General features: G+C 38.4%; 1 protein-coding gene across 2 annotated transcripts in view; it reads left to right on the top strand.

Annotated features, from left to right (window-relative positions):
• The window catches only part of robo1 (roundabout, axon guidance receptor, homolog 1 (Drosophila)), a 223,543-nt gene that overhangs the window by 16,075 nt on the left and 193,658 nt on the right, over positions 1 to 13,810 (top strand). For both annotated transcript variants that reach the window (XM_075473124.1, XM_075473123.1), the window contains exon 2: positions 6,431 to 6,555. In XM_075473124.1, coding sequence (XP_075329239.1) covers positions 6,431 to 6,555 — 125 coding nt within the window. The remainder of the gene's footprint in view (positions 1 to 6,430; positions 6,556 to 13,810) is intronic.

Below are 13,810 nucleotides of genomic sequence, written 5' to 3'. Positions count from 1 at the left end.
GGTCTTTCCGAGTTGGCAGGCGCTGCTGTTCTGCTTTGCAAAGCCAGATAGATGCTTGTGTCAGAGCACAGAAATACAGCAAAGATGGAGATATTATTCTGAGGATTTAATTTGCCAGAGTGGGATAGTAAAGTGCAACCCCGTGATGATTAATGCAAAAAAAAAAAACAGCACTTGCTGTGCTGAGTTTAGGGAAAATCATGCAGTTTTCAGCTTTTGTTCATAAAATGTTTGAGATTTAATTGATGTATATTTCATGTGTTTTGGAGTGGAAGTATGTAAAAGTAGTTACACTAGTAAAAACCCCTGCTTAGTTTATAAAAGTTTTCAGAACTATAAAATGTTGATGATAATGATGATCATTGTTATATTAAGTTGGATAATAAGCTGTGTGTGTTATCCTGGAATTGACAAGTGATATAGCTACAGCTATTACTGTGCCTTTAAAGTACTTTATTTTAATCCGTTTTTTTTAAAAACGTACATCCCAACAGTTTCTTGCTGTGCTTCTGTATAGTGGCTGTGACAGATTCTAAAGCAGGCCAAGTTACAAAAGAAGTCGATGAAGAATCTAAATGCAGGAATGTGGGAAGTCCTTTCTATAGCGTTGGTGTAGATTTACTCCCTCCAAACTAGTTTTAGAGCTGAAGAAGCCTTTTGGATAACAGGAAAATAACCAAAAAAAAGTCCAGTTTCCCTTATTCAAGCTTTTCGGTCTGCTTTCTACAGTTACAGTAAACTTTACACAAGTTTTTCCAGTTTAGTTTCTTGTAACTCTGCTTCCTGCTGCCAATGTTTTGGAAGTGAGTGATGAGATGTACCGGTTTATAGGATGATCATCTATTAAAACTACACACACAGCCATATTGTTTTTTGCCACATATTCTGGTTAAGAATGATGTATTATACCGATCGTTAATGAGATATTATTAATGACAAGTTATGGCACCATGAGGGTTTCAGCCAGCCATTTAGAGACTGTATGTTGCTCTGCATATGACAGAGGGTTAAATGTGTGCTGCTTTTGTTCAGAGTACAACGGCAAGTGGCATTTTAACATGCGCTTGCCCCATTGTGCACGCGTAATTAACATTGCATAATCTACCTGCGAACAAAGCAACTTTTGTAATTAGAGTTATGATTGCAGCAGGATAATGACAGTGATTCTACAGCTGATAATGACTGTTGAGCTCTTGGCAGTTGCTGCTTTGTATGTGTGGCAGACTTGTGACATATGGGACACAAAAGGACACACCAGCCAGGCGGTCAGCCTTTGTTCCCACTCAGGCAGACCCAATCACTGCAGACAAATTGTCCTGTAAGCCTTCCAAATGATGCCGACCTGGGGGAAATGGCTCAGACACTTGAGAATGGGCCCATAATGTAAAAATCTCAGCTACTTGGAAGCTCATGGACAGGGCATGTGATCTCCTTGGGGCTCTTTGACTCCAATACGATTTCTTTTCAGGAACTTTGCTCTGAAATCCTTCATTCATGCTGTTCTATGTGCCTGTCCTTTATCAGGTAAAAAATGTATTACAGCACATACAGATGCTCTCAGTAAGCCTCATATATGAAAGTTAAGCAAATTCAAAAGGCATAAAACTAAGTTTATATTTTTAAAGAAAGCTATTTTTTTATTTTTTATTTTTTCAATTATATAAACCTATGTCCACTGCTTACCTGTAGTTATTAAAACTGAGTAATACACTCTTTTCCTGTAGGGTATTGGTACTAAATAGGCTTGATGTTTGTCATAGTGCTTAAACAAGTAAAGAACCATCCATCTGTCTACCGAAAAATTAATTTGTCCTGTTAAAGAGATGGTGGAGCATTTATTCAAACAGATTAAGAGTTGTCAGAGATGGCATCTTGATAGGAGGCACTTAGGCCTGTGGCATCCATGGCTGTGCAGTCAGTGGGGACAGCTCCATCGTGCAGGCTATGCACTAATCCATCACCGCCACAGCTAAGAAGCTGTGGGCCATGCGCTTGGCTTCTCCCTCCAGGAAATAATCAGCTTTTAATTTATCACCAATCACATTCATAGGAAGATGGATCACTTTGGGGAGACCTCGTATGATCAGGCTTATCTTCTCAGTTACACTGAAGTGCTTTGAGTTTGACTAACAGATATGTGTTGGGTTTTTATTTCATCTCCATCCTTCTGCTTGTTCTCGATGAACAAACTCTTTACTTCTTTTTGAAATTATACCAATTTTCCATCTTATGTCGCAGAAAAGAAAACTTGGGCTTAAGCACAATGTTTCCACCATTAAAAAAACATTCAACTTACCAGTTCTGAGCAATGTACATAAAGTAGGACAGTGAAGCATACTCTTTCCCTGTGGAATACGAAGCATATGCTATTATGTAAGTCAACTGCAGTGTGTCCTAATAGCTTAAGATTTTTCTCTCGTCCCTCAGTGTTACCACAATCTGAACTGTAGTCCCTACAGGGGTGTGAATGATTGGTGGCAGGGCACAAGAGATGTGATTTACGCAACCGGGGAAGGACAGTTCAGCCTCATGTCATCCACCCTACCCACATATCACCTAGAGATACCAGGCAGGTTAATCCTTTTATTGTAATGAAGTGAAAGCACATAATGTGAATGTGAGATGCTTAATCCTGTTGGCATTTTTATGAGGAGGAAGTAGCCATGGTGACACAGAGAAGAGAGTGCTTTAGAAGCACCGAAGCTATCCATCAAAAAACATGACGCTGACATAGCACAACAGAACAAACCATGCTTAATGAGATTTGCAGGTGTGTCTGTACACCAGGACAAACTGCCCTTAATTCTATTGATGTTCAGTGCACATTCTAATGTGGTGCTCCTGATAAGTTCATGGAAGCAGGTAGCACTGGTAGTTTTGTCATTTCAAACTTGGCACAGTCAATAGTTTATTAGTTATGCAAGTATTAAAAGTGGATGTTTATGTCCCACTGAATCAAAACGGATTGCAGTGAACTTCAGCATGCAATTTGTCAAATTTAGTGTTGTCCATATGCCCTTTTGCTCAGTGTTCCAGCTATTGTCTGTGTGCTTTACAAGACTCTAATAGGGATGTATGGAGGGATACAAAGCTGAATTTTATGGTCCAAGAGTTACTGATACAGAACTTGAAATCCACAGAACTCTTCAACCTCTTGTGGGTACTTTGTAAATGCAATTAATTTACCAGGTGAGCTCAATATGTTAAGAAAGAGTGCAGTAGATGTTGATAAACAGATACAGAGGAGACATAATAGGATTATACTCTTTTAATTTCCAAAGGCAAATTGTATTGTATTGTTGTATGACAAAAGACTGAGATAGGATAGATGGAAAAAATAATCAGAAAAAACATACACAAATAGTCATTTTAAAGAATCAGTGTGTAAGGCTGTGTCTGTGCTCAGGAATGATCTTCTGCAGATGTCTTTATTACAATGGTGCTGAGGAAGCCTCTGGCTGAACTCCCTCCATTCTTTAATCACTATGTTATGTAGAGGGCGTGCAGTGTTGTCCATTTGGATAGCTTGTGCAACTTTCTTTTTTGCACAATTGGCTCCAGAGCAATTTCAAGCACAAAGCCAGCCCTTTTTCAATGGTCTAAGCTTCCTCAAGAAGTAGAGACTGCTCTATCCCTTCTTTTAAACAGCCTCCGTTTCAGCTGCATCAGCTGTTGTATCAGCTTCCTGTTGTCGACAAACCAGGATAATGTTTCAAATATGTGATACGTGTATAAAGTCCTTGGCAAAATGAAAGAAATTTATCAATTTGTTAATCTCTGACAATGATCCTCAGTTGTCTGATCTATGTTGAGTTTAAGTGCTGTGGTCATGTGGAGTGGCAGAATTAGAAACCACAGGTTTTGAATGATGTTGGTTTACTAGGTGTTCAAAAATCAATTTTCGGGCAGCGACTGTTGTGCTGATGGTTTCTGTCTTTTGTGGGAGTTGGGGACTGAGCCAGCAGCAATACTTCTTGTCATTGCCTGATTAATTGTCACTGAGTCAGATAAAGAGAGACAATAAAGGCCTTTCATTCCTTTTGAACTGAATTGGTAGTGAACACAGAGGAAGCCACTGAAACAAGTAGTCTAAAACATACTAATTTCCTTTGATGTTAGCGGCCCGAATAACGAGGACAGAAAAAAAAGTCATTGATTGGACTGCGCAGCTTCACATACCTGTTTATGGTGTCCAGGAGGAAGGGCTGAGATAAATCTTCCTTTATCTCTAATCTGTCCATTCATTAATCAAATGGCAAGCTGTGAAGCATTGAATTACGAGTTCAGCTCCACACTTGCGTCAGGGTTAAAAAGGCCATCTCACTGCCATGTATCCCACATTGCCTAGCCAAAGACCTCTGGCGCCCGCTTGTCTCACCCAGTTTCTGACTGGTAATTGGGTATTTATCAGATTGTCTGCAAGAGAACGATGCAGTGTTTATCTGACACAATTATCGAGAAAAATGGGGTAACAAAGTCTGCCACTTTTCCAGGATACTGGGTTGAGTGAATGCACTGGAATGTTTTAGTGGAACAACAGGGACTTCTTTATCAGACATTTAGCTAGGAATACGCTTGTCATCATGACGTGCAAATAGAGCAATTGTGCAAATACAACACATAATTCTTTGACTCTGCTGTGACATTAGAGGAATGAGGTGATATAACGCACATACAGCAGTGAGCTCCCCATACGTGCGATCTGATATTGCCTTTTCAGGAGCTCTTCTGATTCTCAAACCAGGAAATGCTCATAAAAGGGGTGCAAAGTGTCCATTGAGTATCTGTAGATAAGACGGGGGAGAAATTGGTATGCTTGTGACTTCTTTCTCCTCTAAACCTATTACAGAGAGAAGGGTAGAGAGACGAGGAGAAAGAATGGGGGTAGAAATTCAAGAAATAAATGGCAAATAGTTGGTCCTTTTGAGGTTGCATAAATGGAAAGCATAAGAAAGTTTGGGAAATATAACAAAATATTCAAACGGGAATGTTAAAAACTGTTGTCTATAGTGCAAAACCATTCTGAGCATCAGTAGCATTGCAAAATGGACATCTTTCCTTTCCATTATTGCAGATATTCACCTTTTTTACCATGGAAAAGATATGTTAAATGCTTTTCATTATCTCTAAAGGTGCATGGCTTTTAAAGACTGTCACTCCTGTATTGCCTTGGAATTTATGATAAAGCAAGTCCATCCTATTTTAGATGAAGCATATCCAATTCACTGAGTATGTCATGCCTGAGGAAAGAGCTGCAAATAGAAAATCAGAGCACAGCAATACATAGTGGAAAGTCTGAAGAATGAAAATACAGTGATAGACCATAAGACGGAAGAGCCGCGGCTGCCTGGGCTGCAGGATGTAATCAAACGAGGGTGAACAGGTTGTTCCACAGATGGCTGATCTGGAGAATTCTTCGATTAATTTCCATAGTACAGACGGTCCCTGTCACCATGTGCAGGTGATGTCAGCATGGCAGCATTGTCTCACACACACCGCTAACCTGAAACTTTTGTCTTCCTTGCCTGAAATCAATTTGACAGAGACACTTGTTGTGTGTGTGTGTGTGTGTGTGTGTGCGTGCGTGCGTGCGTGCGCATGTTAATTTTGTGACCCCAGCCCACCAAGGGTAGTGGCACTTTTAGTGGGGGAAAACACATGTTTTCAAGAATGTAACAGAGGGGCAAAAGTAACACAAAGAACTAAGTGCTCAAAAAGGATAAACCAACTCTCAAAAACTTAACTTTACTAAACTATTCTATAGATGGAACTGTGCCCAAAAAAGAATAGCGCTTTTTAGTCAGCGCATGCTGATAAGGACTCATTATCATGCACTAGTCTCTCTAACGGAATATAAGGTACAGACTAAACTACGAACAAGCAGTCACAACAAGATACGTAGTGGTTAGCAGCTTGCAAAATATCACAGCTGCCTTAAAAGCCTGGCTGCACTTCTGTTGCAGTGTTTCAGGTAAAAGCTGTGGAATCAGTCCAATTGGCACACTGATATGTGGGACGAAGAAGCAGCAGGGGCAAGCTGTGAAGCATGTACAGGCCTACCAGTGTGTGCCAGTTTACATGAAGGAAAAACTCTCAAAAATGGTTTGACCTAGTGAGAGAAAGGGAGGCAACACCAAGGGCCTTAACAGTATTAACTAAATAATATACTGAGTTTTAGCAAAAGAAGTCAAAGTGCAATCTTTTTGCTATTCTAATGCCAATCTCTCCTAAATCATCATTTCAAAGTCCACACAGACACGACTTAAAGGAACTTGTGGATTGTTTGGTAGTGAAACCTCCCTCGAATACACTGATGCTTTGAGAAAAGTTATTCTGTTATATTATTGCACAATTTGTTTTCTTGTTTATTTTTTCCAGTGCAGAGAGTACAACCCGTATGTTAACAATTTTACTTGTATTTCATTCCCAGATTGATGTCAAGTGATGCCAGAACAGTGAGCACAGTAATGCGTGGCACTTGGTCAGGGGCCACGCCCCTCTTCATGATGGTTCTGTTCAGGCTGGCTCAGGGCCAAGAGGTTCCTTTAGTCCCAGGTAAGATATTTAACGTTTCTTCGGCATGTCCTCCAATCATTAAAGAACTTGTGGTGTGCTCCATCTTCATGATTTGTCAGTGTCCGCCAGTCTGTGCGATTGTCTGACTATGGTATGCTTGACACCGTTGTTCTACATTCATTTTTTATATGTAACTGTAAATTTCTAAGTATTAGGAATCTTTCAGCAAAAAGATTACAATCATTTTTTTGTTTATTTGTTTTTGTGCAAAACTGAAATTTTGTCTTTGCAATTTTTGAAAAAAACATTTTCTGTGAACAAAAAGACATCTCTCAACAAAGGCTGATGTTTTTTTGGAGATTTTAAACAACACGTCAAGCTTGAGAAACCTAATCGAGGAACAGTTCCTGATTCACCACAAGATGCATCTCTCACGGCATGCTGAGATAAGTTCCTGAATATCTCCATAATAAGATAAAGAATAGAATTAATACCATACTGGGGTAGTGAGGTTTTATTTATATATATGTGTGACTGTGCATAAAGCTGTGAATCATTGATGGCTTGAACAGTAATCATGGAATTTTTTGCTAGAATGTATCAAACTTGTTGACAGCCTCAGTTTAGATATGGCTTGATGCTGCACAGATAACATCATATACACATTTCTTTTTGTATATATTAACTTTTTTAAATGCATTCAAATCTTTACTTCGTACAATCAGTTACCATATAATCCATACATGTTGATACAACTTTATTTTTCATGTTAGATACAGTTAGTGACAGCTGTTGGTGTTTTCAGTGCTGCTCAGGGCCGTAACCAGGATTTTTCAAATACTGAGGTCAAATATTGCGATAAATCTTTTTTGACAAAAAAAACATCCTAATATGTTGACTTTTTAAAATACAGTTTGTAAATGTGAATAAACAGAGGTAAATCACAAGCCCATCAAGGAGGTGAATATGTAGGTGAACAAGTTTATTATAACAATGTGATCACAAAAGTAGAGTATTTGAGTGAGTGAGTGAGACTCAGTTCTTCCCCTTTCTTCCTCTACTGACTCTCTCTCTTCAACTCCCTCATTCTCATCCTCTCCTGTGTCATCTGTTTTAAAATATCATCATCAGCATCACCATTAATATTATTGTTATTATTAATATTACATTATTATTATTATTACTGTCACCATCATCACCATGCATGTGCATGACCCACTAAAAGGTCAAATGAATGAGTTGGGTTATTGGTCTAACCGATGTGCAAAATTTTAGACACCATTTGCAATAAAATCCAAATGGTTCATTAGGAAAAATGCAATCATTTTACCTAAGTAACTGGTTGAATCCACCCACTAAATTAACATCGTAGAATGTGCCAAACAGACCACAAGATGTTGGCTGTATTTTAGATGTATAGTCTCAATTCAATCCATTCACTCAACACAGAGAAGACATAGGTATCATGCTGGGCCTGACAACTAGCTAAATGCTGGTAAAACTTGGCTTCATAATGCACCATGAGCAGCACAACTAACCTCAAGATTGTGTCATATGAGAGAGTACACGGGGTATTTCATTCTGTTATTTTGCCCCGTGTGCATCATCAATTGTTTTAAGTAAAATGAAAAATATAAGTTTCTGACCCAGTTTCTATTAGTCTGCTTTATTTACATGTAGGAAGCCATATAGCACTGAACAAAACTGTAGCTAGTGAGGCTGAATGACCACTAGCCACAGTTGGCACAAAACTGTCAAGTCCTGATTAAAAAAAAAAAAAGTTAGCTTAACAGCCCAAGCCGTGTCACGATTCCCAACAATTCCAAGGTCGCTACTTTTTTTTTGGAAAATCGAATTGAGAGAGAGATTTGTGTGCAGTGTGTTTGTGCCGACTGGAAAACGAAATCCTAACCAAGGGGCTTTGTGACTGTTGCTTGAAATGCTGAGGACAACGATAGCATCCTCCTATTCCTAGCTGCGCTTTGAACGCATATGAACATTATGAACTGTCACTCATTCTCACTGGCGATTGGCGAAATGAACTCACCTTCTCTCTTTCTTTTCCCCTGGCCAGTTGGCTTTCCAAAGCTGAGTTTAGTTTGTTTAGTAGATTTCTTCATCTTGCTTCCATTTCCTAGCTGACTTTCGCGTCGCTGTGTAATATGATAAACATGTTTCCAATGGCGGGTGGCGTAAAAAAAGTAAAAAAAGTCGGGTGGCGTTTTTCCGCTCAGTTTTAAAATATAACGTGATAATAAAGGGATTATGTGGACTTTATTTTCAGAAAAACAAATGAGAATGCATGCTGATCTTTCCACCAATCAAAGTCAGAACGATTTTCATCTTATATTAATTTGACATTTCTCTGAATAAAAAAAAATTTAAAATTAAAAAAAACACCGGGGAAAATACCGAGGTCATGACCTGTGTGTCCTCAATGCTGGTTACGGCACTGGTGCTGCTTATCTTTGATAAAATAATTTCAAAAGCAGGCTACTGACTACTTAACTTCTGATTAGATATGTGATGATCTGATGATCCAAGGGTTTTCGGGTTGGTTTGAGTCTGATATGTATTATTGAAGCATTTTAGTTTCCGTCAAAAAAAATGTAAAAACAAATCTTTGAATTTGAAAGGTTCACCAAAGTATTTTAGATCCTTCCTGTACAAAAACATTTTAGGAACTGGTGGTTTATAGAAGTAGACCTGACTCAGCTTCAACAGTTTTTAGTTATTAGTATATTTCAATTAGAAGTGTCCATTTTATTTTTCCAGTTGAAAATTCTCAAAATATTATTAGGTTTTCACTCGTTCATATGAGAGTCTTTCACCACTGAGTGTGAGTGCATGGTTTTTCAGGTGTGTATGAGAATACCTCATTAATATGTGTGCAAGGTTTTCAAACTAGTTTGTGAGAAAGTTTAACTTTAAGTGTAATGAATTTTAGCTGAATATGAGAATCTTTCATTAGTATGGGTGTAAAGTTTTTAGCATAGTATTTGAGAAAGTTTGACTTCATATCTTTGTTTTCTAAGCCAATTCTGAATAACGTCTCTGGTGGCTCCCCATATGTATATGTGCTTATTTTTAGACGACTCAAGTATTTTCCTGAGACATGAAGTGTCTGAATCATCTTCATGAAATAAATAAGAGAAGGGCGTACAATATCATTTGTTTTTATAGTTACCGTATTGGATAGTTATCATACTTATACCAGGTTGCCATCTATGCGTTTCCACCCAGTTCTGTTCAGACGGGATGATACTTATTCTGACTCTTTTGCTTTTCTCTATTACCTTTCACCTTTCATTCATTTTCTTTAACTATGTCTGTGCCTCCACCTTTATTCTCTCTGCATTTTCTTTTCAACGCTGTGTAGGAGGCAATTTACCTGTCAATCAGAGTGTCTCAAGCTCCCTGTGTTCTTTGCGGGTGTATGTGTGAGGCATCACTATAAGCAAAAATACCTTCAGTCACATCTTTAGACCATAATCGTTGGCCGGCAGCAATTTGAGCTATATCAGAACTGAATTCAGCTTCTGTTAAATGGATGCATTTGCCTAAAGCTAAGGTGAGAATACAACTGCTGTAAGTGCACTAGTTGAGGGACAAAGATTTGTAAATTTAGTTTCTTTCTTATTTAAGTCACCTGGTGCTTCAAGCAAGGCGTTCCGTGTCAGTAACAATTCACCCAAACCGGAGAGGGATATCAGATGTAAGTCTCATGGAGTGCAGCTTGTATCCTCATAGTAAAGACAAACTCTCATAAAAATCCAGATTTTAAAGCTGAATTCCACGAGGACCATAAATCTTTCTGCCATAGTCTCTCTGTGAAGACAGGCTTCAGTTAGATTTTTGTCTTGCATACCTCATGGATGTCTCTACCTTAAAGTAAATACTGACAGTTCCCAAAAGCAATGCCTCCCTGTTTCCTTTTATAAAAGTAATTTTCATCCTTGAGGTTTTCCGTTGTACTTGATTAACCCTCTGTGTGCCACCGAATCGCTCACACTTAGAGAAGTCTGCAAACTTGTGTTCGTAATGGACTATTTGAAGCACTACTGATGCATGTGTGGAGTGTTTGACTTAACCCATTGAGGCCGGGAAAGCATTGCCGCATTTCTACCTTTAAAGCCGGGGACACTCTTGCGTTATTCTACCTTTAAGGCCAGGAAAGCGTACAAGTCTTTTTTCATGTATAAGGTTGTTTTGCACCAATTATTGACCTCTGCGCCAATTAAATGCATTATAATAGACAAGTGAGAGTGTCGTCATGTTCCTCGTGTCATTGTTTTGAAGTTAAGTTACATCGAAAAAAAAAAAAAAAAGTTAAGTTTCATGGAGGACTTTCAGTGGGAAGACATTTCAGACGGTAGCGATTGTGAGGAGTTTTCTTGGCTTTGATGATACTGAAGAACGTGCTGACCCAATTGATGCAGATTTATGGCTAGCACATATGTTTGATGATGATTTTGAAGGGTTTGAATGTGAGTGGAAGACTGACAATTACCACCGTAATCGACGGAGAGATTTCAACCGCACACCAGGGGTGAAAGTCAATTTACCTGCAGATGCAGGCATTTAATCATATTTTTACTGAGGAGCTTTGGGCGCATCTCGTTTCCGAGACGAATAGATACAGTGACCAGGTACTTCAGACTCCAGCTCGAGCAAAGATGGCAAGGTGGTCACACGTAACTGTGCCGGAGATGAAAACGTTTATTGTAATATGTATGGGCTCCTTGTGCTGCCAATACGAAGAGATTACTGGCGATAAAATAAATAGATAAATAAATAATTTAAATATAAAATTAAATTTTATTTTATTTTATTACTGTTTTCTAATTGAAAATAGCGCTGTTCCTGCACTTGACTTTTTATTTTATTTTATTACTGTTTTTTTTATTGAAAATAATGCTGTTCCAGCACTTTACTTTTTACATTTTCTATTTTCGTGAAGGTGTATGTAAATAAACTCAATTTCCAAAGAAAGCCACAGGTGTAAGCTCTCAAATACTTTTTGAATTTTGTTTCTATCTGCTACAGAGGCTGAGAAATCAATCATTCAGTAGGCGTTGACACAATTTCTGAATTTCCAGAAAAACTTCAGGTTTTAGGGGGTCTTTCTGAAATCGCCCATAGGTTTTACAGGCATTCTTTTCCAGGCGTCTTAGGCCTAAATGGGTTAATCTGAACTCTTTTTGCAGCTCACGGCATATCTTGACCAGCTTCCATTGTCATGATGTCAGAGTATTCAGTGTTCACCTACATTTTGGCAGCACTCAAAGCCTGATACAGAATCACAGTGGTGGCAGAGTGAAGAGTTTTCTGGATTAACTAGGTGCACACAATCATTTTATTACAGAACGAACAAACAGAGCTGAAATGTCTTCAGTATAGACATTCCTTAACTTTTACTACAGTATAGTGAAATACGTGGGTTTTCTTGAGGGCAAAATCAGTCAGAATTTTTATTATTGGAAGAGGAAAATATAGACTATTTTGTTTTATACAATAATCTTTACAGTTCAGGTTCAGATTTCTGCTTTGCTTTAAGAATTTTGTTTAATTTTGTTTAGATTTAGGGTTAATGTTACTACAGTTTTTATATACTGCTCAGGTTTGATCTGTCTTTGCAGATTGGGAGTAACGTGGTGGAAGACATTCAATATTAAGAGCTTTTTACATGAAAAGGAATGTTTTCCACATGCTCTTGGCGTTCATTGGTATGAAGTTGAATTTTGATTAGTCAAGAAAGCCAAAAATCCATAACAGAGGATGCTAAATCTGGCATACCCAATGACCAATTCAGCTAATATCAATTTGAAGCAAACTATTTCTCCATAAGATCTAATTTTACTTCATTTTACTTCATTGTTTTAAATAACACCTTATTATACCATAGTATATGTATTTTTATATTGAGGTGAAACTGTTCCTTCACATACTGTGAGTCATATAGACATCGTGCCAGGCCCTGTTGTACTGTGGGTCCCACTTTGCATTCAGTATTCATCTTGCACACCACCCTAAGGGTGATTAAATATGTGGTTAATGCAGCACCATCAGAGTATTGAATTACACAGGAGCCATGCTGACCTTTTTAAATTACAGAACCAATTGTGCAAGACGGCAGAGGAAGTTTATAACAGGTACTGCCAAGATGGAGCCCAAAGGAGAATGGATCTGCTGCCGCTGTCCTGCTGACGTGTTCCTTATTAGTGGTCTGCACGATAGGCACTCAATTTGACACCCATGCTTTCCTTTCGTTCTCTTGCGATGGACTCATCGACTTCATTTTTTTTTTGTCTCTTTGTTTCTACATGTTGTGTACAACAGCCATTAAAGTATTGTTGGAGATGAGCTGACCTCACCACACTCTCACACACGCACATAAAGTAATTTGACAATTCATTTCGTCGCTGATGAGACACGTATCACACTTGACACACAGTACAGGTTCACTCCATAAATCTTGATTAGGGGCCATTTTCTCAGATGCATCTTAGTAAGCATATTGGCTCTGCTGAAATCTGAAGGTCGCCTCTTTATTCTGATTTAATTTGAAGCTAAAGCCAAAAAAATGAAGCCATCTACTTGAGCATCAAGTGCATGTGTCCATGGAGTCTGTGCCATTTTTCAGAGATGACTGTAGTTATCCCCAATCGCCATCAAAAGAATCAAGACCTGACTGGAAGCGATACAGCAATCTTTGGTTGGCAAAGGAGAGGAAAAGCTTTTTACCAATGAAAAAAGGCCAAATAAAATATTGGGACATTAAAAACTCACTCTGTTTTTCTCCTTGCCAGCTTCGAAGAGCCGTTCCTGATTGCTTTATACAGCACTTTGCAAAATGCCCAGTAATTGTATTTAGGTGAAAAATCCTCATTTTACCACTTTCACTCTTCTTTCTCAGGGGAGAATGTGATGTTATTGAAGAAAGGAGAGGATTGAAGACTTGGAGTTTTATATCATAAAATTGTTGTGACAGATTGTTTTCCATAGAATGAAAAAACTTATTGACACAATTCATTTCATCAAGACATATTGAAAAGCTTTGTCAAAGACACCAGCATTTAGGCTTTTCTCTGAACACTGTGTGTGCTGACTTCTCAGGCTTGTCAGCTGAAGATGGGGTTTTGTGATTTTAGCCTTATTTAAGTTTAAATGAGGTCTGTTATTTCACTGCTGTTTTATTACAGTTTCATTGTCAGCGCACATGTGGACCTCCTGATCATTATGATGGCCTCAAAGTTCTCCTGGGCTAGTAAGATATTGATTAAATAGCTGTAGA

Source organism: Odontesthes bonariensis, chromosome 9 (genome assembly GCF_027942865.1).
Source record: "Odontesthes bonariensis isolate fOdoBon6 chromosome 9, fOdoBon6.hap1, whole genome shotgun sequence".
Classification (NCBI taxonomy): domain Eukaryota; kingdom Metazoa; phylum Chordata; class Actinopteri; order Atheriniformes; family Atherinopsidae; genus Odontesthes; species Odontesthes bonariensis.
The sequence above is the reverse complement of the archived record's forward strand: the minus strand, read 5'-3'. Positions and strand labels throughout refer to the sequence as shown.